We start from the raw sequence: 26871 nt of genomic DNA, 5'->3' as shown, positions 1-26871 counted from the left end.
TAAATATAGTACAACTGCAAAAATGGAGGGATGAGGGGAAGAGCTTATAAAAAGAGAAGTTTAACTCTTTTTAATAATCATACCAGTGGTGCTGTTGGTATTGTTATTTTGAAACTATTATATGTGTAATATAAAGCGTGCTGTAACCATGTGATGCGTAGTTCCAGCATTTTCTGTGTCTTGAGAAACAGGATTCTTAATGTGGAGGAAAGGAGTTACTTATATAATATAGACGTGCTTGTGATGAAGAGGGAACACATGGAGACCTCCTGGGGTATCTCACAAAAGTCGAGTTCTTGACCTCAGTAATAGATACAGATATGTTTGCTTTATACCAGTTCTTTAATCCATAGATTTGTTTTGTATGAATAAGTATCTTTCTTTCATTTTATAATGAATGGTTAAACCAACAAAAAAGTTGTAATAGGATTTTCCTCACCAAAAATTTTAATATTAGGCAAACTTACATAAACCTAATAGAAGTTTGCCGATAACTTTTACTAAGTGTGTTACTTTGGTGGTGGAGCTGTAGGTGGATAACTCGAGCCAGTGTGTCCCACCACATCAGACTTACACCCAGGCGTTAGGTAAATCATGCGTATCTGTGCCCATTTGCGTGTGTCCCTCTCTCTGACTGAGTGCCTCACACCACTTCCATATCTCTTCCCTGCGCCTGGAATAAGTTCCTTCAAAGCCCAGTTCATGTGGCACTGCCTTCATGATTCTTCCTCAAAACCCTTAAGCTGAATTGACTCTTACCCTTTGTACATGCAGTATCTTTGTTTTCCCAATGAATTGTTATTACTTGTTTATATCTCCTTGATAATGAGCCAGGGACTGATAATTGTTCCTTTTTTCTTTCTGGTATACAGTACAATATCAGTAGCTATGAGTGAATAAACCAATCAGCCAAAATAAGCAGAAAGAAAAACATGACACTCAAGGAGCTTGTAGGCTAGTTATAGAAGCAGAATATCCAGAAATGCATCAATAAAAGATTTTTATTTTGTTTTGTTTATTTACAAAGTAGCGTATAACAACTGCAGATTAATAGAGAATTTACTGGATACATAAGTAGGAGAGGAGGAGGCGAGTTATTGAGGTCTATGAGGAGCTGTAAATGAGTGAGTTTAGCCTCATCTCCATAGTTGATTGGTGGAGGATGGGTACTCTAGGCCAAAGCAGTTGATTTGGAAGGGACCAAATAAATGTTCAATGAATAGTAATTTGAAGAGAATTATTATCATAACTGAGTTGATAATGGAGTCATAAGAAATCAGGTTTGGAAGACAAAGGATGCCCGCTGGTACCTGTTTAGTGTTTTGTTTTGTTCTGTTTCCATTTTGATTCACTACAACAGTTAGTAAGTATTTGTAAGGGACATTTTATATTTAAAAAAATGTTTAAGTATCCTAAATATATACGATATAAAAATGCAAACAGTATACCTTCAATTCCACTCTCCAGAGGCAACCATTTTTATGAATTTTTTGTGTATCCTTTCAGACATTTCCTATGCATATACAAAGATATGTACATATACATACAAATATTCACTAATATCTAGACCCATATGTATATCTTATTTCTTTTTAGTATAGGAATAGCATGACCCTATTTTTAAATTGCACAATATTTAATTTCCCCTATAATGCACATGCAGGCTGTATCTCATTTTCCACCATTATGATAACATGTAGTGTGTTTTTCTTTTTGATCATATCTGGGATCCTTTAGTTATAATAAAGAAATTTATTCCATTTTCATTTATTGTCATAATAGATAAATCGTATCATATTTTGTTACTGTCTTTTTTACTGCTTCCTCTGTTTTCTATTTTTTAACTCTATGGTTGCAGTTTTGCTTTGTGTATTTCTCTTCTGCTGATAATTTGTTGTTTTACTGGGTTTTTTGTAATTGTATTTCATATACTATGACCCGTTTCCTGATTTATCAACTTTAAGCAGTAACTACAGATGCCTGCTTTAAAAGGTGAGGAATGCTTTCTCCTAAATCACCTCCTTGTTAGCTTCTGATTTTCGTAGTGATATTTTTATATTGTCAGAGTTTATAATATTTACATTTTTCTGTAATTGTTCTTCCTACAAATGTTTAGCCTTCATTTTATATTTAAATGAATGTTTTGCTCACCTCCACACGTGTCATTCCCCAGCTTTGCTGAGCTGAATTCTTCATTTGGATTCAATTCTTGGTTGGCTGCTATTCATTATCAAGTAGTTTTGCAAGATGGGTCAACAAGCGTTATATACTCCTGAGTTTGTAAATGTTTGAAAACGTGTTTCTTTTGTCTTTATTTATGTTTGAGGCCAGCCTGAATTTGCCTGGATTTTTAGATGACTTGATTTTTCTCTTGACACAATACTTAATGCTTACTACATGCAATAACCCCTAATATTTTCTCTCTTATTATATTTAATTTTCTTAACGCTTATTATCACCCATTAAGTTAATTCCATGTTCTATGGTGTTTAATTTTTTTTTTTTTTTTTTAGAAATCTGTACTAAAATATAATGTTAGATGACAGGGCATAGTGATCTAAGGTCACCAGCCACTTGAATTCCATGTGTTCTCTCAAAATATCTTCTTGCCTGGTCTGCTGGGTGCACTGCCCTGAGGGCGTGTTTTCTATGGCCTTCCATTTTGGGAGAGCACATCACCCAACAAGAGATCAGCCTGCTTAGTGAAGCCTCTTAAATGACTTAAGGTTTTATGTTGCTGGGTTCGTGTTTATCTCTGCTCTGCTCATCCTGCCCTATCAGCCACAAAGCAGGTTCATGCTTCTTTTCTCTTCTCCCCATTTACCTCCATGAAGTTTCTTCAGGGTAGAAGGAAATTCCTCTTTTCGTGGAAATCTGTCTCTTCTAACCCTGCGTCTCCTCCCTTCTAAGGTTGGAACCTCACAAAGATTTACCCTACAATCCCAGTGTCCTACCCCTGTCTTCAAACTCTCTTTTTTTCTAAGTAAAAGTTTGTTGTCTATAGTCCTCTGAAGTCTTTCTCTTACTTTCAGTAAAATGCCTACCCTGCTAGAGACAAAGGTATATATCAACTCTTGATATACTATCACTTTTGGATTGAGTTTGAATCTCGTTGCATGTTTTAAGATTATGGCTGCATTCTAATTATATTGTAGATGGAATTTTCTTCCCAATTTCTCAATTGTTCATTCATTTAGAGTTCAGGGAACAAAGTAGAATAACCATACTCTTACTCTGTCATTTATCACAATCTTCTGTTAGGATCCTTGATCTGACAGAGATATGATATAAATGCTCTTTTGAGGAAGATTGTTCTAATCACCTTTTAAGGTACAGATTAAAGTGGGATATGGTGACATGTCCAAAAAATCTTAGAATAATCTAGCCAGCACAGTCTAATAGAACCTGCTGCAGTGACAGCATTAGTCTATATTTGCACTGTCCAATACAGTAGTCCCTAGCTCATGTAGCTGTTGCGTACTTGAAATGTGGTTTGTGAAACTGAGAAGCTGAATTTAAAATTTCTTTAAATTGTAATTAATTCCAATTTAAATTTATATAGCATCATATGGTTAATGGCCACCATATTGGACAGCGCAGATCTAGGCAATATAAAGCCTGAACACTAAACTGTGCCTAAAGAAATGGAAATAAAAGAGGCTATCCAAGAGGTATAATGGAGAAAAGAAATAACAATGTTTTTGTAGGGGAAGAGAGAAGGAGATTTAAACAATTCAAAGGCAAGTGTGCTGGAGAGAATGAGGAAGCCGGCGGCACCATCCAAACAAAAGGTGATATTACCCAGGGCTATCTTGAAAAATAGATATTTTAACAAGTTGAGTTCCCAGTGGTAAGGAGACATCCACGTGGAAATGACTATATAAACAATTAGAATTCTCACAGTGAATTGGAACAGAGGGAGGTCAGAACGACCAAAAATATATATATTTCCTTGACATTTCTCTCTTGAGAGTGTCTTCTCTGCCTCCATACACCCCTTTACAGAGATTGACTTGTCCTCCCCCACGCGGAGAGATCCTGATATATGGCATAGTAATGACGGTTCACAGAAATTACTATTTCACCTACTGAGTGATTAATATGAAGTTAGTTACTGAAACAGTGGCGCAGAGAGGAGAAATTTGGTTTTGTTTTCGAAAGGAAAAACACAAGGTAAAATATTGCTTTGCATATATGGAGTAACTTTTCATCTGAGAATCTTTACGTACTCAGCAAGCCTAATTAATGAGAAGACCTCTGAAAAAGAGAAATGATGAAATAAGGAACACAGATTCTAGTGTTCTATTTCTGTGATTTTTAAAAGTCAAGCTTGGTTTTTTCCTCTTTCATTAATGCACAAGTGTAGCCCCGTGTGGCAACCATGAGATGTTCATCTTTCTGCTGAGTGATTTCTCTAGAAGGCATCCCACTTAGGAGGAATAGTAACCACACAAAATCCTACCCCCTAACTTTATTGATGTCCTGTGCTCTATTTGCAATGGAAATCCATCCATATCATCACAGTGCAGCAAGCATCCTCCAGTAAGCCAGTCTGCACCGTCCCTGGAAAGATTGTTTTGTCGCAAAATGGAGCAGGTTATCTTCTTCATCAAAAATTATTCAAAACAAACATCCATGAATCTGGAACTAACATGCATTGAAAGAGGACAGGCAGGGCCTCTTAACGGGTACCCAGCTGTGTAATCTTCCTTTCATCTTCATTCCAAATCCCTTGGAGAGTCAAGCTCCCCTTTGCACAAAATATAAATTCTTCTCATTACTTATGTGTAGGGCACGTGATTTGACCTAGTCCAAAGAGATACGCAGTAATGTATCCTGGCATTTATTTTCATCTGTTGTGACTTGAAGATACTGGTTTTTTTTGGTCCTAAACCTCCTTCTTCATCTTTTTACGTTTCCTCCCTCCTCTCTACTCAAAGGGGAAAAAAAGCCATTCTGCCAAAAGGGAAAAGACCTTGAAAAATCATGGCTTTTAAAGAATTTTACAAAGAGTTTGATGTTCTGTAAAATAAAACTAGCTGCCATGTGCAAAAATAGCTGTTTTTATTTGAAGAGGAAAAGATACTGAGAGAATTCAGTTTCTGTTTTTTCACTCATCCAGGCCTTCAATATACATGTCCAGGCGTATACAGATCTTTCACTTCTAGCCCACGGTCCTCTCATATTCTCTGCGCCTATTTCTTCAGACTTATCCCCATCCTTTCTTGAGTCTTTCTTTCACCACCTGAGCCAGCATCGTCTTATTTTTCTCCTCCTGTACACAATGTACCCTGTTTGCCCGGTGATGTGAGGGTACATTCTCTCCTCGTCAGTGGAGAGCACCTCCTGACACCATCGAATCACCATCGTCCAATAAGATGCCACAGTGACCTTTCCATTTTAACATGTAACTGGGAACTTAGGAGATCTGGCCTAACACTTTCCAGACTAAATGAAAAATTCTCAAAATTCAGTTGGATTTGGAATCCACCAAAGTATTTTTTTCTGCTCCCATTCCCAGTCTACACAGTAAGTACGCTGATTAGCCGTAGCATTTTGTAATATCACTAAAGGCTTTAGAGCTGTGGAGTTCTGCCAGTAATGGTGTTTAATTCACTTACATGCGCCAATTCGTCTCTGTCAGGAGCCTATTAATTTCTTCACTATTTTACTCTGTCCCTAGCCTCTGTATAATGAAACACAATGATCCCCATTTGTGTAACCAAAAAGCTTAGAGTCTCTCATAAATTATCTCTGATCCCACTGCTTTTAGTGACCAGAAAGCCTCTGTATTTCTTTTTCATATTTAAATCAATTTTTGCAAGCTCTTTTCTTTAGAAGAATACACTAGAGCTCAAAGTCACCAAATGATAAAATCACAGACAAAGTATGAGATTCTGATGGGCTCTTTAACATGCATCCCTGTCCCAAGTCAGACTTCTTTAATATTACACCAAAGATGGCCTGTTCCCATGTATAGGGAGGAAATGTTACTGAAAATCAGCCTCTGACTCTGCAATCAGCCCAGTCATCAGTGGGCAGGATATTAAGATACCTATAGCATTGCTATAAAAGTAAAGACCCTGTAATAAATAAAGGTCAGAGATATAAAATTAATCCTGTGGAATCTGCTGTTGGCATGTCTGCATGGTGCGATCTTGAGTATCCAGGAAAGTGACAGTTAAGTGACTGGCTAGGAGGAATTAACATAGATTCAGGAGAGTCTCTCATTGTATCAGCATATAAACTCACATACATCTTGTTCTGCATTTTTCAGGATTGGGGCAAAACATCAGGAGCTAAGGGAAAAGCAAGCAAGAGGTCTTATTGATTATGCCGCTGGTGCAATTGGACCACTGCATGATATGGACGATGATGAAATGGACCCCAACTATGCCAGAGTAAACCACTTCCGGGAACCATGTGCATCAGCAAATGTCTATAGGTCTCCATCTCCCCCTCGGGCTGGACCACTGGGGTACCCTCGGGATGGCCGTCCACTGTCTCCAGAGAGAGACCACTTAGAGGGTCTCTATGCCAAGGTCAACAAGCCATACCATCCACCAGTGCCAGTTGACAGGTAATATAACTTATTGAAAGATGAATGTAGTTTTAATTCAGTAAGTTTCAAATCATCTCTACTGGTGAAGCAGGTAAAAATATATCCTTCCATCTATTAAAACTGAAATGACATAGTACCCTTGACAAGTGCTATGCTTTGACCTACCCGTAAGGTATCAGCCATCAAAAATAAGACAATTGACAGTTCTAAGGTGGCATGAATGAATAGTAGTAGTTGAGTTCATGAGGCAACAGGGAGCAATTTTTGAAGGAGTATTGTAGCAGAGAACTAGCGATAAAACTTTGAAGGAATATTGTCCTTTCTCCTAGGAGCCCTACCATATAAGACTTATTCAAGAAGATGGCATGACACTTGGAGGTGAAGGGTCAGAGAAGAGAGTGGTGACCTCTAAGTGGGTGTAATTATAGATAGCCTCAGAATTCCAGAAGACTTTGCAAAGATTGGGATTTTCTACTGGAGGCATATGTGATCCTGCATAGATATTCATGGGTGATCAGAGGTAGAAAGGAGATAATCTTGGCAATAGGAGTTTGATGAAGTAAAGAAAGATAGGAGGTGACAAGGCCAAGGATCTTTAGGTTTTGCAGCTGAGGAAAGAGATAATAGGACCATCTGTCAGTACAATTGAAGTAGGTAGGGAACAAGATGATTCCAACCCCACCTCCTGCCAAAAGCAAAATGCCCTATCCCTTGAAAGGCTGGTATAAGAGAGTGTTAGTCAATACATGTTGTTAGGTGACCCTTGGAATTACACACAGAAGGAATGAATTGACTGACCTTGGTTTAATCTGCTGTAACTTGAAGTCTGGAGGGAGGAGGTGAGGGGGGAAGGGTGGCAGGCACAAAGAGCTCTCATTCCAGATGGAAAAAAGACTTGTTTTCCAGATTCCCTTTGGTCCTGACAACCACCCAGTCCCTATTAGTAACCAGCTTTTGTGTGATGGCGTGATATATCGTATATGTTTACCGTTTACATTTCCCCAGCTGGGTGATATTATGCACTTTCAATTAGGTTGGAGAGAGGAAGGAAAATCATGGCGTTTTTATGCAGACTGTGAAGTGCAGCTTCACAAGACTGATCACCTTTCAGAGCCTTTCCAATAACCAAGTGGGAAGGAAGGAGCAATTTTTAATCCTTACTGTCAAGCCTCCAGGTTGATAGTATTAAAGAAAGATGGTCAAGATTTTCTTTGGGATAAAATGAAAATATAAATTCCTGTGACTTTGTGAGACAGCCATAACAAAACTGTTAATTCAGAGGACTGATTAAAAGCTGGCCTTTTTCCTCCCAAGCCTTTATAAAGGGTTGAATTTTTATCACGTAAATAATGATACCAGGCGTGAGTCTCTTCTGACCCAGACGACAGCCAGTCTTCCCTTCTCTAAATCAGATAGGTCTTCATAGTAAACCCCATGGCAAGTGCCCTCTGCTAGAATCCCAGTGCAGAACTGTTTCTAGGAACCTCCAAAGCCAATATTTCTGATTCTAATTCCATGAAAATAAATAATAAGCGTTCTGTTTAAAATGTCCACTCCTCAAATGCATGTGGAGAATTCTGTGTTAAGCCACACTGAACAGGTTTTCATACTTCTTTCTTCTTATCCCCAATGGCTAATGTGCATTGAAAGTCTCTAAGAGGAGCATACGACAGTCAACGCTATCACTCCTCAATTTTCTGTCACCTAAGACTTATTTTTTTTTTTTTGCCAAACATTATGACTGTTCTTTGGGACACTAGAAGATTCTATCCTGAAGCTAATTTTCACCCACATAGATTTGACCTGGACAGAAGTTTCTTAGGGTAATTGTAACTGTAGCCACTACACAATGATATCAGGGGAAAAAAAATGTTATTTACTGCCCAGCCCAGACATGTATAAGCAATATTCTTTCCTTTGGCTCTGACCTCTTTGTATTAATAAATGATCTAAAGTTCTTTCAGTGGGGTTTTAGAAAGTTGTCATATTTTTGGATAACAGATCAAAGTGTAACTCTTTATACTCAGAATTATCTTTATTCTGCTCTTATCTTTAATCGCATTTAAAAATTGTTCTGCTCCTTGTTCTTTAAGTCTTAAGCAGTTTTTGTCTTGGCACATAATAAGCATTCAATAATGTTAGCTATCATCATCATATCATCATCGTCATTATTATTATTACTGGTTTTTATCAGTGAGGTTCTGAACTTTCCAACATGCCTGGGTCCGGGTGAGTCTAAGCGAGTTGCTGTGGCAGCACCCCGAACAGTGCCCATAAGCAGGAACTCTGAGCTCTAACCGTACCTTATTTATAGTTAGAGGCCTGTCATTCTTTTAGTCATCTGTACAGACTTTCACTCACTAAGTAAGTGTTCATTTGGCACCTACTGTGTTCCAGCTACTGTTGTAAGCTCTAGGGATGATACAAAGATGACTATGTTATGGTCCCATTCCAGAGGAAGTCATATTCTAGGGAGGAGGGAATCAACACATGTAAAAATAGATAATTGCAACTTAATGTAAACAGAAGAAAAAGAAGCTTTTCTTTTCTAACTCTGCTGCTCACAAAAGGTCTCCAAAAGGAAATGATATTTGAACTGGCTCTGGAAGGATTCATAAGAACTGACCAGATACAGTAGAAAAAGTGTTTTCCTTACATACTAATTAGCATGCACAGGGGTGAAGTGGCCGGAAAGCACGGCACATTAGGGAAGCTCAGAAGCACCCGGAACATGGAGAGTGGATGGGAAGGAAAGTGAGAGGAGATGAGGCTGGAAAGCAGATTGGGGCCAAACTGTGAATGAATAGGTTCCATCCTATACTCACACTTATTAATTGGTAGTAGCTGTCTGCAAATCTGTGTTAAGAAGGGTTCTGATCAGGTTCCCAGAGGTTGGGGATGAAGGGAGAGATGAACGGGTGAAATACAAAGAATTCCTAGGGCAGTGAAAATACTCTGTATGATATTATAAAGACGGATACGTGTCATTATACATTTGTCTAAACTCATAGAATGTACAACACCAAGAGTGAACGATAATGTAAACTACAGACTTTGGGTAATAGTGATGTGTCAGTGCACGTTCACAGTTTTAACAAATGTACCACCCTGGCAGGGCATGTTATTAAGCAGGGAGGCTATTATGCATGTGTGGGTGCAGAGGGTATATGAGAAATCTCTGTACCTTCCCCTCAATTCTGCTGTGAACTTAAAACTGCTCTAAAAAAATAAAATCTTAATTAAAAAAAAAAAAAAAAAGAAAGAAAGAAGGGTTCTGAAGTTATGCTTGAATAGTGGTGTCTGCCCTGGGCTCCAGAAGGATGAGCAGTAGTGTGTGTGCAGTGGGTGATCCCGTGCACAATGGGAGCCACCAAAATACCATAATTAGGTAATGAGCTGATAGATCTGTATTTGGGGAAAGTAGCTCTGCCAGCTTGATGGCAGACTAAAAGGAAGATGGTTAGATGGTGAGATAAATTAAGATATGATTAGAGTAGTGAAGGATGGCAAGGGTCTGGGATAAGAGAGTGGCACTGGAGACAGGAGAAAATAAGAAACAGCCCAAGACCTTAGCTTAAAACTGGGAGAAAGATGTTTAGCCGAGACCACAGAGGTAAGACTTTCAAATGCTTCAGAGAGGTCATTAGAATGAGGAGACTAAAAAGAGGATTTGGGATATGGCCACTAAGAGGTTATTAATTAATTTAGAGAGAACAATGTCAATAGCCAGATAGGAAGAGAGGGAAAATTACAATAAGAGAGTTGATCAGGAAGTGAGAACTGAGTGAGCATGGTGGTAAAGAGAGAGGGGAGTAGTTGTAAGATGGGAAGGCTTTTTGCAACCTTGAAATTCTTTACATGACGGTATTTCAGAGCTAATGAGAATTCAGAGACCATCCAGAATAGCCTTCTCTTATTATCATTGCAGAAACTGAGGCCCAGAGAAACTGGGTAACTTGCCCGAGATAGCACAGCATGGAGTCGAGATTTTATTTATTTAGTGTCTACTAAGTGTCAGGACATGAGTTCAGTACTGGGTCCGTCAGGAAACAAGGAGGAAGACGGGGACATTCTTCTCCATATGGAGCTTACTGTCCAGTGGATGCTACAAATGTAAACATGCAATGAGAACATGGTGTGGAAAGTGCTCCTGTAAGGGAAGCATGGGGTGACTGCTGAGTTTGGGGTTGCTGGGTTGGAGGCCCAGGGGACAGTGTGGGCGAAAGCCAGGAGGTGAGAGGAAGCACACTGTGTTAGAGGAACTAGAGGAAACGCAATAAAATAGAAAATGGAAACCGGAGTGAGAGGAGTAACGACGAGAGATAAGACACGAGGGTCAGAGAGCTGGGCAAAAGGCAGATGACAGAGCCTGGTGGGCCTCCGTGGGGAGTCTGGACCCCATCCTGAGAGGCAGGGCAGGGCTCGCGGAGGGTTGAACTGTGAGACTTACTCGTGGAATTAAACCCCGCCTAGGCAGTTGATCCTCATCTGCAAAAGGAAGGTTATATTGACAGCCTCCCATGCTGTGATGCTTGAGTACGATTTTACCTTTTGCATCTTGGGGGTATCTATATAAAGTATACCTCTATTTGTTTATATATCTCTGTGTCCAAGGAACATGTCATATTGTGTGGTTCACAGTGGCTTCTGAATAGGGGCAGCTTCTGCCTCTTACCTCCCTGCTTCTCAAGGGTTGACCCTGAATGCTCAACCCTTCTGAGAAACACTTGGCTTATAAAGGATTCATCTTTACAAGATGGTGGTTAAAAAAATCCCTACCACCATGACGGATTCAAAAGACTGCGTTTGCCGGGGACTGTTTCTCCAGGATTTGAACAGAGCATGGGTTAAGTCCCGTCCCCAAAGCCTGACAACTACCTAGGGTTTATAATGCATTAGGCTCCCTCCGCAATGCCAGCATTTCAAGGCTCTCACAGTATATGACCATTACAGCTTCATGTCTGGGTGAGGATACAGTAGTCCCAAGTAGGGGCAATGGAAAGTGTGTGTGGCCCTTGACGCAGTTGAGGTTCTGCGTTACCCCAAGGGGTTATCTGAAATTCTTTTACCAGAGTTAGCCAGATGTGTTGAACCACACACCCCATCAGTAAAAACGCTTTTGGGTGTTAACTCCCCAAAATATGTGTATTTGTTTCTAAGTGATATTCACTTATTTACCTTACTAATATATGCATTGTAGAATACACGCCAAATATAGAAATTAATAAAAGAATGAGATTTTGTTTTAAACATAAGTAATAGTTCTAATGTGTTCTTCCTCCTCTCAGACGGGGTGCACACGGCTCATTTTGGAGATGATTGGCCTCAAGTTCAGGCTGCATGGGGATAGGGACCTTGCCTGCTTTGGCTCACCATTATCTCTACAATTCCCAGAACAGTCTACACTCAATAAATAATTTTTGCTCCAAGTAACATTTACCATAGATCCTGGATCAACCTACCTGGACACAGAATCCAAACCTCATTATTAGCCCTTCAGATATTTGAAGTGGCTTCTGTGACCACCTTCATTAGCAAACATTTATTGAACTCCAACATGAGGCAGGCTCTGTGCTCAGAGCTGGCTTTACAAGGATGAAGAGAACAAATACATAACCTTGAGAAGTATAATCATTTCTTCAGTATAAACTCCCCTAGCTATCTTAGTCATGTCTTATGTTATAATCCACATCTTTAACCTTCTTGGTAGCCGTATTCTGAGTACACTCAAGTCTACTGAGTTTATGACTGCCCTCTGTTGAGCATGCCATGCAGAACTGGATGCTGTGTTTCAGATATGGTCAGAAAAGCACAGAAATCGATGGGACTCTTACGTCCTTTGGTCTTAATTCTTTACACTTGTTAATGTGGCCTAATTAACAAGGCAACTAATCAGCTGTCATTATTGGCTCACATTGCACCAAGTTAAATATTTACTTGTTAGGTTTGGCCAATTGTTATAGCCAATAAAGATATTTTAAAGTATTGATTTTTGTCCTCCAGTGTATTAGCTGTCCTTCCTAGGTTTATACCATCCTCATATTTAATCATTGTGGACTCGTATATGTTATTGATAAGATCATTGGTCAATGTCAAGTACAATCCCTGCAACTCATCACTCGAGACCTCCACCAATCGATACTCCTTCAGATGTTAAGTTAGCTATTAGTCCAGTCTACTGTTTATCTGGTGTGTATTTTCGGTTCATCCATGAACACCGTGGAAGACTGTTTGTTAAAAACCATAACTCATTAGATGTCCCTAAGCTTGTCATCAGAACTGATGTTATCTTCCTACCATGTTACTTGAACGTCCATCTGGTTCAGAGTTGGGCTCAACAGTTGTCCACAGAACAGACTAGCCAAATTTCTAGGGGCCTCAGAAGAGCTGTCAATAGCAACGGTGTGTTCAGTCAGACCCCGTTTGGCTGTAAACAATAGAAAACCCAACTGATACACTTGTCTCAACCTTCAAGGAAAGTAGGTGGCCCTGGCCCTCTTTTCATTTCTTTTCCTCTACTTTCCCCCAGCGGCTATAGGCCTTTTTCTCATGTTGCCTCATGATTCTCAGATGGCTATTGCAGCTCCAGACTTTGTGTCCACTCTCCAAGAAGAAAGTAGGAAAAAAGTGCAAATGGCCAATGAAATGTGCCAGTCAAGTTCATCTCTTTGAAAAGATTTCCCAGGAGACCCCAACAGCTTCTCACTGGCAAAACCTGTAAGTCTCTTGTAGTTACAAGACAGTACTGAGAAATAGTGTTTCATCTTTCCAGTAAGTAAAGACAAGGGAGAAAGGAGTTCTAATGGCTTTTAGGGAATCACTCCATGGAATCCACCACAGATTACCTCTAGATGATATCTCTTCTTTTATTTTTTAACTCCATTTCATAATGCAAAAATTATAGATTGATGCTACAGTATATTGATGCTGTTCAGTATATTGTTGTGGGAGGCAATTCTTATTATGTAGACCCTCTTTTATAGCTAAGATGCAAATATTTCAGTCTGAATAACTTCTAATATCACTGAAGTAAAGCAAGTGGGGAACATGTATTCTTAGTTTTCTGGAAAACTGAAAACATACTGAAAAAGTATGTTTGGGGAAATTCAAAGATAAGGATGTTGAAGGATAGGAAAAGTGTTAACAGGAAAGCTTCGTGGCCAGCTGTGAACATCTCTTGTGCTCCCGGGGCAATGCAGGATCATTGATGTCTCTTTCCCAAACAGTTGCCTGACTTCAGAGGTTTAATATTGCAGTGAGTCACAGCTTTGTCATGCACGGTTCATGCCTCTGTTGGTGTTTGTCCCCAGTCTCTTTCTCTAGTGATTTTTCCTGTTAATTTTACTTTCATTTAACAGCTTTTTTGCTCTCGCTTCTGATTCACAGCTTTGTGAGGCTGTGTGTAGGGATTTGAACAGTGAGTACAGTAGATTACTTGGAGATGTGTTTTTTTAGTTTCTACAAACAGAGCCAAAGTACTCTTGGTTCAGTTTGGGAATCCCAGTGATAAATGCCATATCCATAGAGAGTTAAAATTCATCAGTTGAACAAAGCAATCAGATTTTTTTCCTTAGAACATATTACCATCAATTTTTAAGTGACTTTTAAAGAATAATGAGAAATCTCTTAATGAAAGAATCTCTATGACCAGATAAGTGCTAATAGTAACTGATATACCATTAACTCTACTTTCCTCCATCCCCTCTCTTTAAAACTTGATGTTCTCATTAGTTTTATTTTTTTTCCATCTTCTGAGAGCCCTACTCTTGGGACTCTACTAGACTTATGTTTGCCTAAGTTGAGAGCTTCCAGGGGTGACAAATGTAGACAACTTTCTCCTTTATTATGCATGAGCTAGGCAAGGATGTTTGGCACTCAGTGACCATCCATTTCCAAGACCTCCACCCCTGTGCCATCCCCAGTCACTGGTAGTGAGTGAGCACATTTGAGGAATGCTTGCCAAAGAGTTACTCTGATTTCTTAAAGCTGTCATCTAAGCATTGACTTGACTGTTTTTCAAACAAATGTCCTGATCCCGAGGATATATTCATCTAACTTATCCTGTTTACTAAGAGAGGTAGGAGGGAATATACAGAATTTTTTAGACATCATAGATAACACAGAACAGAACCAAATACAGAGTCTTCTGCCCTCTAGGTGGATGCAGCTGATATATTGGAATAGTAATGGTGATATGCTATGAGAAGGGTAAGCCAAAGAGCCTGTGGGAGCACAAGAGAAGGGCACTGAATGCAGATCTGGGTGGCCAAAGAAGACTCCTTGGAATCTATATTGTGACCTAAAGAACGAGTAGAAATTAATCAGGCAGGCAGAAGAGCATGACAAAGACCCAAAGAGAAGACATGGTACACTTAGGGAACTGCATATATCAGAAGAGCTAGAGTGTGGTATGTAAATTGGGGCCAGCTAGAGGAGAAAGATGAAGGTGAACACAGGCCATATTGTTAAAGGCCATATAATCTGAGATAACGCATTTAGACTCAAGAGCAACAAGGAACCCTTGACATGGAGGTAGCTTCTTCAGATTTTTGCTTCGCAACGTAACAGAAACTCTGTAGAGCAGGTATCTACTTCACAAGTGTGAAACTAGCAGCTCAGAGAAATTAACAATCTTACCGGGCTTCCCTCGAGGCGCAGTGGTTGAGAGTCCACCTGCCAATGCAGGGGACGCGGGTTCGCGCCCCGGTCCGGGAAGATCCCACACGCCGCGGAGCGGCTGGGCCCGTGAGCCGCGGCCGCTGAGCCTGCGCGTCCGGAGCCTGTGCTCCGCAACGGGAGAGGCCACAAGAGTGAGAGGCCCGCGTACCGCAAAAAAATAAAAAATTTAAAAAAATTTAAAAAAAAAGAATCTCACCTATAGTAACATAGGTAATACGTTTGGCAGAGCCAGGATCCCAGCCCAGGTCTGAGTCCAGAATCCATGCATGAGCTTCCAGCTATGCTAGGGATTTTCAAACTGCAGGCTGTAACCTTGAAATCAATTTAGTGGGATCAACCAACATTTTGTTTAAGAAAATAGGATTGACAGGAATAGAAAAGATCATTGCATAGATTGTAATAAGTGTAAGAATTATTTCACAATTTCTTTAAGTTATATATGTATGTAAAATGTATATACATATATGCATATGTATACAGAGTATACAGGGTATGTGAGTGAATACTGGGATATGATGCAGAATGCATTTATCACTGTAGATTGCAGTTTACAAATGTTGGAATCCACTAAATGTGCAAAGAGCATGCATGTTGCTCCTCACCTGCCAGACACCCTGCCCTCCCTCTCTCCCTCATTCATTCATTCATTCCATTAAAAAATATTAGATGTCTGTTAGGTGCAAAGCATCCTACTCAAAGCTATAGAGGTACAAATAAGTATCAGAAGCCTTAGGCTTTGACCTACTTCTCTGTAGTGGCGCTAGATTTCTGTTGATCTACCACAGTTACCCCAGGCCTCTTGTGACCTGAGGTTTGCATTACTCTATTAGGTGAAGCCACATACCTTTTCATTACACAGTCTTTGCTGATGCTAGAGACAGATTCTACCCTCTTCGCTAGATTTCTGTTGATCTACCACAGTTACCCCAGGCCTCTTGTGACCTGAGGTTTGCATTACTCTATTAGGTGAAGCCACATACCTTTTCATTACACAGTCTTTGCTGATGCTAGAGACAGATTCCAAAGTACCCTCTTCATAATTTCTGTATTTAATGCAATGTGTAATCAAGAATAAGCCATTGTTAGGTCAATTGCTTTCCTGTGTTTATCCTTTCAAACAGTAAATAATCAGTGGGATGAGAAAGGGCAGTAAAAGATAGTTTTAATGTCAGTACTCATAAGTGTCCAACATCTTAAAGAGATGTTTTAATATTTATACACTGCAGAATACTCTCCCCTCTGGAGAGCTGACTGGGAATTGATATGAACCCAGACAGAAATAGAGTTCAAGAGCCATTGTTTTGCACAGACTTTCAATCAAGCCTGAGTAGCACTCTGGATTCCCTCAAACTTGGCTATTACTCAGCCTCTGGCTTTCCTCTGAGCACGAGGCTAGGAGGGATATTCGCTTCAATGCAGACCCAGTGGATTTTCTATGTTAGCTTGGTTTTTTGTAGATGTCTTTATCAAGTTGAGGAAGTTCTCCTTAATTCTTAGTTTTCTGAGTGTTTTTTTCTTAAATCATAAATGGGTATTGAGTTTTGCCTAATGTTTTTCTGTTTCAATTGGTATGATCTTGTGATTTTCTTCTCTAGCATGTTAATACGTTGGATTACATTTATTACTTTTCAAAGACAGGACCACCTTGCATCCTGGAGTAAAACGCATTTGGTCATGGTATATATAATTCTTTTCATATATTACTGAATTTTATTTGCTAAAATTTCTGTACGAATTTTTGCATCTGTATCCATGAGGGATATTGGTCTGTAGTTGTGGAGTGTTTTTGTATTCTCCTTGGGTTTGGTATCAGGGTGATACTGGCTTCATTGAATGGGTAGGAAAGTGTTACCTCCTTTTCTTTTTCTGGAAGAAATAGTATAGAAATTATGTTAATTCTTCTTTAAACATTTGGTAGAATTCTCCAGAAAAACCATCTGGGCCTAGAGATTTTGGGGAGGTTTTTAATGAGGAGTTCAGTGTCCTTAATAATTATAAGGCTGTTCAAATTATATTATGTGAGTTTTTATAATTTTTACTTTTCTAGGAGTTGGTCTGTTTCATCCAAGTTGTCAAATTTTATGTGTATGGAGTTGTTTATAGTATTCTTTTATTATTCTATTGGTAGTATATTCCCTTCCTGAACTATGGAGTCTAGTAACGTCCTCTGTCTCATTCCTGAATTTAGTAATTTGTTTCTTTTCTCTTTTTTCTTTGGCAGTCTCGTTGGAGGTTTGTTCATTTTATTGATCTTTTCTAAGAACCAGCTATTTTATTTTATTAATTTTCTCTATTAATTTTCTGTTTCAAATTTCACTGATTTATGTTCTTCATTATATCCATTTTTCTGCTTACTTTGTTCTTTTGTTTTCTTTTTTCTCTTTTCCCTAATTTTTTGCAGTGGGATCTTAGATTACTTCTTTGAGACTTTTTTTCTTTTCTAGTGAAAGCATTTAATGCTGTAAAATTCCCTCTCAGCACTGCTTTAGCTGTATCTTATACATTTTGATATATAGCATTTTCATTCTCATTAAGTTCATTGTATTTTTTTATTTCCCTTGAGACTTTCTCTTTGACCCATGGATTATTTAGAAGTGTGTTGTTTAGTTTCCAACTGTTAGGAGACTTTCCTATTATCTTTCTGTTCTTGAGTTCTACTTTTACTTCATGTGACCAGAGAACAAACTCAGAAGGTTTTTTACTTTCTGTTTTAAAGTTAAAATATCCTCATGTGATTGTGGATTTATCTATTTCTTCTTTTAGTCTTCTCAATTTTTGCTTTATGCACTTTGAAGTTTGTTATTAGGTGCATGCAAATTTAGGATTGTCATATATCTGTGAAGGATTGACCCATATATTATTATGACTCATCTCATTTTATTTCTGGTAATTACTACTGCTTTAAAGTCTACTTTTTCTGATATTGATATAGTTATATCATCTTTCTCTTGCTCAGTTTTTGCTTAGTATATCTTTTTCATTCTTTTACTTTCAAAATTTCTGGATCCTTATATTTAAAGTGTGTCTTTTGTAAGAGGCATATAGTTAGGTTTGGTTTTGTTTTCATGTCCAGTCAGATAATATCTGTGTTTTAATTGTAGTATTTATGCTGCCTGCTTACATTTAATGATTCTGCATATATAATTTGATTTAAATCTCTGTTTCACTCTTCATTTTCTACTTGTTCCACCTATTCTATGTTTATTCTTCTCTGTTTTCTTGCCTTTTTCAAGATCATTAATCAAGCATTTTGTGTGATTCAGTTTTTCCCTTGAGTTTGAGTTGGTTATACATTTTTTTTAATTTTATTTATTTAATTTATTTATTTTTGGCTACATTGGGTCTTCATTGCTGCATGCAGGCTTTCTCTAGTTGTGGTGAGCGGGAGCTACTCTTCATTGCAGTGCACGGGCTTCTCATTGCGGTAGCTTCTCTTGTTGCGGAGCACAGGCTCTAGGCATTCGGGCTTCAGTAGATGTGGCACGTGGGCTCAGTAGCGGCTCATGGGCTCTAGAGTGCATGCTCAGTAGTTGTGGCGCACGGGCTTAGTTGCTCTGTTGCATGTGGGGTCTTCCCAGACCAGGGCTTGAACCCGTGTCCCCTGCACTGGCAGGTGGATTCTTAACCACTGTGCCACCAAGGAAGCCCTGTTACACATTCTTTCACTCTCCTTTATTACCTTTAATACTCAAGAGATGATAACACACATTCTTGATTTATTGTAGTGTAAGATAAATTAGTACCTTTATCATTTCTTGAACAACGTATGGACGTTGGAACACTTTAACCACATTCAGCCCACCTACTTTTTAGGCTGTGCTTTCATGTATTTTAAATCTACGTATCTTTTGAACCCTGCAATACAATGTAATTATTGTTTTATATGTTAACTATTCATCTATTTTAACTATTTCTATTTCTCCTTGTTTCTCTCTGAATATCTTTGCTTCCATCCTGGGATATTATTCCTTTTTACCTTTATAACTTACTGTGGTATTTCTTGTAATGTGGCAAAGCCTCTCAGTTTTTGTTTGTTTTAAAATGTTTTTATTTCACATTCATTTTTAAGGATATTTTCTTTGGGTATGTAGTTATCAGGGGTTTTTTGTTTGCTTGCCTGTTAACGTTTTAAAGGTATCATTCCGTTATTTCTGGCTTCCAATGTTTTCATCGAAGTCTGTTGTCAGACTACTGTTACTCCTTTGAAAATAATGTATTTTTTGTCTTTGATTTATTTAAAATTTTCCTGACTTCCGTTTTTCAGCAGTTTTACTATGGTGTGTGTGTGTGTGTGTGTGTGTGCGCGCGCGCGCGCGCGCGTGTGTGTTGTTGGTTTAAACAGGGTTAGGATTTGTAGAGCTTCCTAAATCTGTGATTTAATGTCCTTTGTCAATTTGGAAAATACTCAGCTGTTGTTTCTTGAAATATTGTTTCTGATCCATTTTCTTGCTCTCTCTTTTCCTTCTGAGACTCCAAAGACACAAAAATAGTAGACCATTCTGTACACGTTACGTGTTCCTCGCTGTCTGTCCTGTGCTTCTGTTTTGCTTGCTTGTTTTTTTTTCTCTACGTTTCAGTCTGGTTATTTTTGAACACCCTATCTTCCAGTTTAATAGTCTTGCCTTTTGCTCTAGCCAAAGTTCTATTAATCCCATCTGTTGAGTTCTTAATTTTAGTTATTGTAATTTTCAGGTTTAAAGTGTCCGTTTGTTTGTTTTACCCCAATATCCTACTGTTCTGATGAAATTCTCCATCTTATCATCTTTTTTCTTGACTTCATTAATTACAGTTTTTTTCAGAACCATGTCTAATAATGTAAATATCTAGATTAGCTGTGGGTTGATTTGTACTGTTTTATTTTCAGTCATTTGGTCCTATCTCCTGGTATGCATTGATTGAACGCTAGACACAGCACTTGAAAAATTGTAGAAATAATCTCAGGTTGCTGCTATCTTTCTCCAGAGAGGATTTTTTTTGCTTTCTGGCAGGCAGTGAGAGTAGGGGCATATTGCCTTAATCCAGTCTTGGAATTAGGTGGCTGGAAGCTAGATTTTAGTTGTTTTAACTGTAGTCTGTTTGTAGTTAATTCTTATCCTGGGGGTGTAGCCTTTCTGTGATCCTAACTGGAAATCTGGGTTGTTTACCAGGCCCTTATTCCTTAGCAGACATAAACTCTAATTTCTATTTTCCCAACCCTATGGGAGTGTCAGATTTTCTGCTTAGTCTACAAGTCTCTTAGCCACTAAACTCTGCTCACTTTTTAGCACTTGATTCTGTGCTACTTATGAATTAGCGAATGACGTGCAGAGAATAGTGCCACAGAATATTGGGCTTAATTCAGTGTGCTTACCTGCTTTTCGGAATCAGTCTTAGCCCCTCAATTTCTGGCTGCTTTGGGAGTTCTCCAGTGCCATCAAGCGGTTTTTTTGTTTTGTTTTGCTTTTTCCCTAATTGGTCCAGCTTCTCTGGTTCTTCTTATGAAAGTGAGACTACGACAAGCTATTCCATCACTACCAAAAACAGAACTTCCCTTTTTTTGATGGTAGTGTTGATAACGTTCATGATTATTTATGGTTAATAGACGTTGTTAGGAGAATAAAAAAACGTAAGATGTATGATAGCCACATGTATAGGGTCTGGTACATAGTAAGCACTCATAAATGATTTGACATTTGGATCTAAATATATACTGATTTTGAAAAATCGTAGAAGAGATTTGTCATTAGCATTCAGTTTTTCTCGTGTTGTTCTTTCTTGTGGAGGCCCCAGAGCACAGCATCACTGTCGTGCTCTTGAGTGTTGGTCTCATGAACTTTACATCAGTAACATTTCTGAAGGCTACCTCTCCTTACCGTGCTCTCACTCAGAGACCCTGTAGGCCATTGTCACCATTTCAGTGACCATATTTAGCAAGTGGGAGGTAAGCTTGTTTCCTTCTCTTGCAGCTCATGCCTCAGTATCTTTCCATAGAGAATAACTAATCTGATGGTGCTCAACTTCAGCCCTTTCTCTACTTAACTGTTTTCCTGTGTTCTGCCACAGCTTTCCACCCACTGCAGCTTTGTTCCAGGCTTTTTCTTCTGGCAGCGAGGCCAGTGTTGGTGAAAGCTGGCAAGTATCTTATGAATTGGTTTCTCTGTGCACTTATGTGAGTGAAAACTAAGAAATGCCAAGAAAAAGCAGCAGAACTAGATCTAAATGTTTCAGAAATTCAGGACGTTATAGTACCAAAAGGCTTGTATGTGCTTACTTCCAGTTTAAAGTCTGGAAAACAGCTTTTATGAGTGTATGTTATTTCCGAGTCTTAAAACTAATTCACTAGAAAATTTTTCCAGTGAAAAATTTAAAGCAGTAGACTTCAACGGTAATTTTTAGATCATATGAGTCTACATGCAGTTTTGAAGAGGCTCAGTCCATGGATTTCCTTTTGTGTCATTTTTTTTTCTGAGAAGGAATTTCTCCAAACTTAGCTATATCAGATAGAATATGTCCAGAATCTACTTAGATGTGGGTTTTAGGATATAGAGACATAATATATATGAGGATTTTCAAGACTAAGGCTGGTGATAGTGATGAAGATGATGATGATAGCTAATAATAGTATTCATTGAACACTTAATATGTGCTCAGTATTGAGACATTTTACATGCATTGTATTGCCTCTTGAGAAGTATCTAACTATCCATTACCTCTCTTGAGATTATCATCTTTCTCCTAGTGTTCAATAGCATGGAATTTGAATTTGGGTGTAAATCCTAGATATAAAATCCTAACTCTACCACTCTGTGGTCCTTGGCCATAGTATGTAACATCTTTGAGCCTCTCTTTCTTCACCTCTAGGGTGACTATGATGTCATGTCTCATAGGATTCTTGGATATTTGAAGAGTTAATGCATGTTAAACTCACAGCACATGGCTGTCTCGTTTTGAGTGCTAAGCAAATTTTGGCCATTATTTTTTTTCTCACTTTTTTTTTTTTTTTTTTTTAACCTCTATTGGTTAAGATACCCTTCCCTTCAGTAGATCAGTCAGGTGGAGAATGTAGTGAATAGAAATATCTAAAAATAGGAGAAAGGGGGATTACAGGAACCACTGAGGATGTGTCCTGAACCAGCTTACCTTTCAGGCCAGGGCTTAGGAAACATGGTTCTTTTACACTTGTTTGAGTTTCATAAAATTTGCTATTTAATGACTCCCCATTCATTCAACCAATATTTATTAAGATTTGGCCATAGTTCTTACTATCATGGAACTTAAGATCTACTGGAGGAAATAAACATCAAATAACTGTAAATACTTCTTGAGTACTCCCAAGGAAAAGTACAAGGTGCTGTAAACATATTTGATGTTATGAAGAATTAACTGAGAAAGTGACATTTAAGTTGAGACTTGAAGGGTGAGTAGTTGTCAAAGTTTGGTGGCGGAAAAGGAATGAAGGGCATTTCAGACAGAAGAGCAACATAGGGGAAAGGCCTGTTGTGGAAAAGAGCTTGGCATGTGTGAAGAAGTGAAAGAAGGTCCTCTTACCAACGCCAGGCAGAGCACAAAGAACTGAGGCTTAATAATTGGATGAGTTAATCAGTCTGCATGGTACTTTCATTCTCTTCATTGGACCAAGAGGTATGCCCTAGCACAGATCACAACACAGAAAAGGTGCTTCATTTTCTTCAGCATCACATCTCAGTGTACCCATCATTATTAGCCTATTCAGGGACATGCACCTCCTAGCTCCCAGAGATCTAACCCATTTCCCTCCCCATCACTCACTCACAGGGCTATGAGATGCCTTATTAATCTGATAAATGTAAGCTCCTGCAGTTACAGATCAACTATTAATGGCCCGAGGTCGTGGCTCTCAAACTTGAGCTTGCAAAAGGATCACCTGAAAGGCTTGTTACACCACAGATCTGGGCTCCATCCCAGAGTTTCAGATTTAGTAGGTCTGGGATGGTGCCCTAAAATGGACATTTCTAACAAGTTGCCTGGTGGTACTGACGCTGCTGGCCTGGGTTCTGTACTTGGCGAATCACTAATTTAAGGTGTCTTTCTTCTTTCAGCAGTTCAACGATCACCATTAGTTAACTCAAAGAAAAATACTCAGGGAGGGCCCAAAAGGGAATATACTAAAATCAAAGCTACACATTGTAGGTAACTGCTACATTTGGCTAATTGAACCATACCTTCTTATAGGCAAGACTTACCTTAAATATCTGTATTCCCAGTGCTTAGGACATCGTAGGTACCCAATATATGTTGATTAAATGAGTTGATTAGTGAAGGAATCACTGAATGGATCTATTTCAGTGGCTTTTATACATTATTCTTTGGAAAGTTCTCATGATTCCTTTCAGTCTGAAAGGCCTTCTTGGAGAATAAATTATTGTCATTCTGTTGGAATACAACCTCAGAAACTGCGGAGTCAAGATATGCCTGTATTTTAAGTGCTTACTTGGATTGAAAACTGAATTGCTAACAGGATTACAAAATGCCAGGTTTGCTGAGACTCAGATTGTTTACATGCATGTTTGGTTCTAAGTTCTTTCGTCAGTCAGTACATTTCTGTGTCTAATTGCGATCTTAATGTTTTGGGGCTTTTCTCTGACACCTGCACATGAATTTTCAGTCAAAACCAACTTTAGTAATTTTCACAGGTATAACTAAAGCAAGGCTCATAACTCCAATGTGTCACCTACGTTACGTGGATAATGAATTCAGAGGTGCTGTACCTCAATTCACCTTGTGATTCAGAAAACGGTCTGCTCTTTTTCCCATTTTCACTCTCACAGTGTTGTAAAACATTTTTAATGAACACTTTAACATTTTTTCTCGTTCCAGGAGCGTGGAGTTTTAGTAGGTGATGCAACATAATTTTCATTTGTGATTCTTTATATTTGTCTTTGGAATCCTTATATTTGGATTAAAGGAAAAGAAAAATGTCCAAGATTATCATAATCCTCCAAGATATAATATTTGTAATCTGGAAGTATATTACTGCCACCAGTCAAATCACAGTCTAGGTCCTGATGTTTGGAGCTGGGTTTGATGTGGGCCATCCATCAAATCTCAGATGTGAGCCAGACACTGGCTAATGGGTCAAAGTCTTCTATGTACTATAATGAGCCAACCTAAACAATTCTGGGCCCAGCTTTTAGCTTGCACCTTGACCCTAGCTGACACCTGTAAAATTGCAAGTAAGTTCTCTGTAGGCGCTAATAGAGTCCTACTTAGAGAAAAAGTCATTTTAGCATCAGCTGACATTTATTTTTTTGTCCTGCCCCTTATTCGTTTTGAACAGATTCACCTAAGTGGGGTCAGCCACCAAAAAAGGATGTGGTGCTATACTTGTTGTTTCTGGTTGCCCACTGCTAAAGAATATCTTGGAGATGATATTTCCTATTCTTTAAACATAGAAGATGAAGAATTTGAACAGTGGTTCCAAAATATCATTGCAAGAGTGCACTCACTTGGAGAACTCAGCTGAGATGAGTTTTCCCAGACACGTGTCACCTTTGGGCATCCAGGGTAGCTGTGGCCTGGCCAGGCACTGCTTTCGGGCCCTTCAGAAGGCAGCTGAATGATGCTCACGTTAACATTTCACTGTGCATTAATTCTTTTTTAAAAAACTGTCATTTAGTTTTAAGTGCTAATATGCATATGGTTAATTAAGAAGCCAGAATTGGCTATAAGCTTGGTGAGCTCTAAGAACAGGGAGAGAGAGAGATCATTACGCTTCTGTTCATAGTTAGCTATTTGTGAACCAGCTGATAACGTGCAAAATTAAGATTTCGTAAGCGGCATTTTAAATGAATGGTTAATGGCTGAAGATTAATTAAACAGTCAGAATTGCTAAAGAAAAGCTGTTTAAAATTATGTTTATAGGCCAGTCACTTGCACACTGAAACTGAAATCCTGATAGATTGTGGCCTTTTCTGTTTGCCGAGAGAGATTTTTAACAAAGCAGGCCTTCCAGAGTAGGAAGACCCATCCTTCTCACACATCGCGTGGCCTGGCAGCAGCCTCAGGGACGTTCCTTTGGAGGAAAAGCTGCCAAGTAGGAAAATGGGCTAGAAAAGTATTTTGTTGAAGGGATCTTCATTAAAGCCTTCATCCCGGGTAACGAGGCATATTTTATTCCTTCCTGAGTGCTGCATAGTTCTGAGTTAGTGCAGACAGAACCCATGGGGTTTTTAGGAAGCTGCTCTGCAATTCTGTAAGAGCGACAGAGCATTGCAGGATATTGTTTTCAACCTGTAGTGGATACTTCCTTTAGACTGAAACTGCTGGCTGTCTTGGAAGTGGAAACATGGATTTTGTGCACCTGGCTCCACCATAGGTTCCTTGGGGGCAAGGTTTGCCTTGTGCATAGGAGGTGCTGTAAAAATATATTTTGAATGAATAGCTCAACTCAATAAACACTGAACAAATAAAGAAATGAACGGGCTACTGAAAAGTTTGGTAGTGGAGTATCAAACGCTCTTTTCAGTGTCCTTCCACCCATCCAAGTAAATGGTCACCCTTCTCTTCTCCTGCACCAGGTATTAATGTGTGGCTGTGTAATGACAGTGTCCCAGCCTCAGGGATCATAGAGGTTAGTGGAGAAGACACGGACATGGCAACAAGTAAATCCATCGCAGCCATGCTGAGCACAGGAAGGGAGCCAAGGAAGGGAGTTGGGAATCTCAGGATGAGGGTGGGGTCAGTCAAGAGTGTATTTTCCTATAAATTGCAAGTAAAATAATTCTAGCGATTTAAAAAAATATTAACATTAAAATGTACTCTTTCATTTTGAGTCCATTCAATTCAATCCCCTGCTTCTAAGCAGAAGACCCAAACCATAAAGGCCAGACAGTTGTGGCTCCTGTGTGAAAGTTCGCTAGAGATGGAAATCCTGCAGCCTCCCTTGGCGTCCTGTGCTAGTGTTTAATCACCCTTCTAATCAAGAAGTTAATCCTATTTCCTCTTCTTCAGCCTTCTTTGAGTTGGTGGAACCTGTAAAATACCCGTGAGACCCCTCGGAAGCCTTGAGAAGTTAATTAGTCAACACCAGGCTGCTCTAGGTTCAGCAAGGTGCCTTGTAATGTGAGGCCTGTACCTGCACTGTAGTGCTGGGATGACTTTGTTATGTCTCTAATAAGTCAGCATTGTTTTCCTCCTGGTTTAAAGAGAAGGAGAGCAATTTGACATTTTAGCATGGTTTAAAGAAGTTGTTTTTATTACATTTCATCTACATATTTACTTAAAGACAATTGAAGTTTAACCTTAATGTCATATAACTCAGAAGCCAAATTGCAATGTTTGGTCAGAAATAAAATTAAGTATGTTAATAATGATAGCCAGCACTAAACATTATTGAGAACTTGCCCTAGCTGGACACTGTATTCACTGCTTTGCATGTATCGTTTAACCTCCTGACCAGGTAGTACTTTTACTATTCCGGAAGCCCAAATGAGGAACTGGAGTTGCAAAAAGGGTAAGGAAGTGGCCCGATGTCGTCAGGGGAGGGCCAGGATTTGTACCTAGGTAACCTGAATCCAGAGCCTAGATAGACACTTAACCACCATGCTATGTTGACTTTTTTTTTTTTTTTTAACATCTTTATTGGGGTATAATTGCTTTACAATGGTGTGTTA

The 26871-nt window shown here is 39.0% G+C and overlaps 1 protein-coding gene across 1 annotated transcript in view; it reads left to right on the top strand.

The window, feature by feature from the left end:
• PARD3B (par-3 family cell polarity regulator beta) overlaps positions 1-21389 on the top strand; it is a gene marked incomplete at its 3' end in the record, with an annotated part of 751281 nt that extends 729892 nt beyond the window's left edge. Inside the window, exons 20-21 of the mRNA XM_007459885.1 lie at positions 6278-6580; positions 21284-21389. Of these exons, the coding sequence (XP_007459947.1) occupies positions 6278-6580; positions 21284-21389 (409 nt within the window). The remainder of the gene's footprint in view (positions 1-6277; positions 6581-21283) is intronic.
• Positions 21390-26871: the final 5482 nt, after the last annotated feature.

Source organism: Lipotes vexillifer, unplaced genomic scaffold (genome assembly GCF_000442215.2).
Source record: "Lipotes vexillifer unplaced genomic scaffold, Lipotes_vexillifer_v1.1 scaffold1540, whole genome shotgun sequence".
NCBI lineage: Eukaryota > Metazoa > Chordata > Mammalia > Artiodactyla > Lipotidae > Lipotes > Lipotes vexillifer.
Note: the sequence above shows the minus strand (reverse complement) of the source record. Positions and strands in the feature narration are given on the sequence as shown.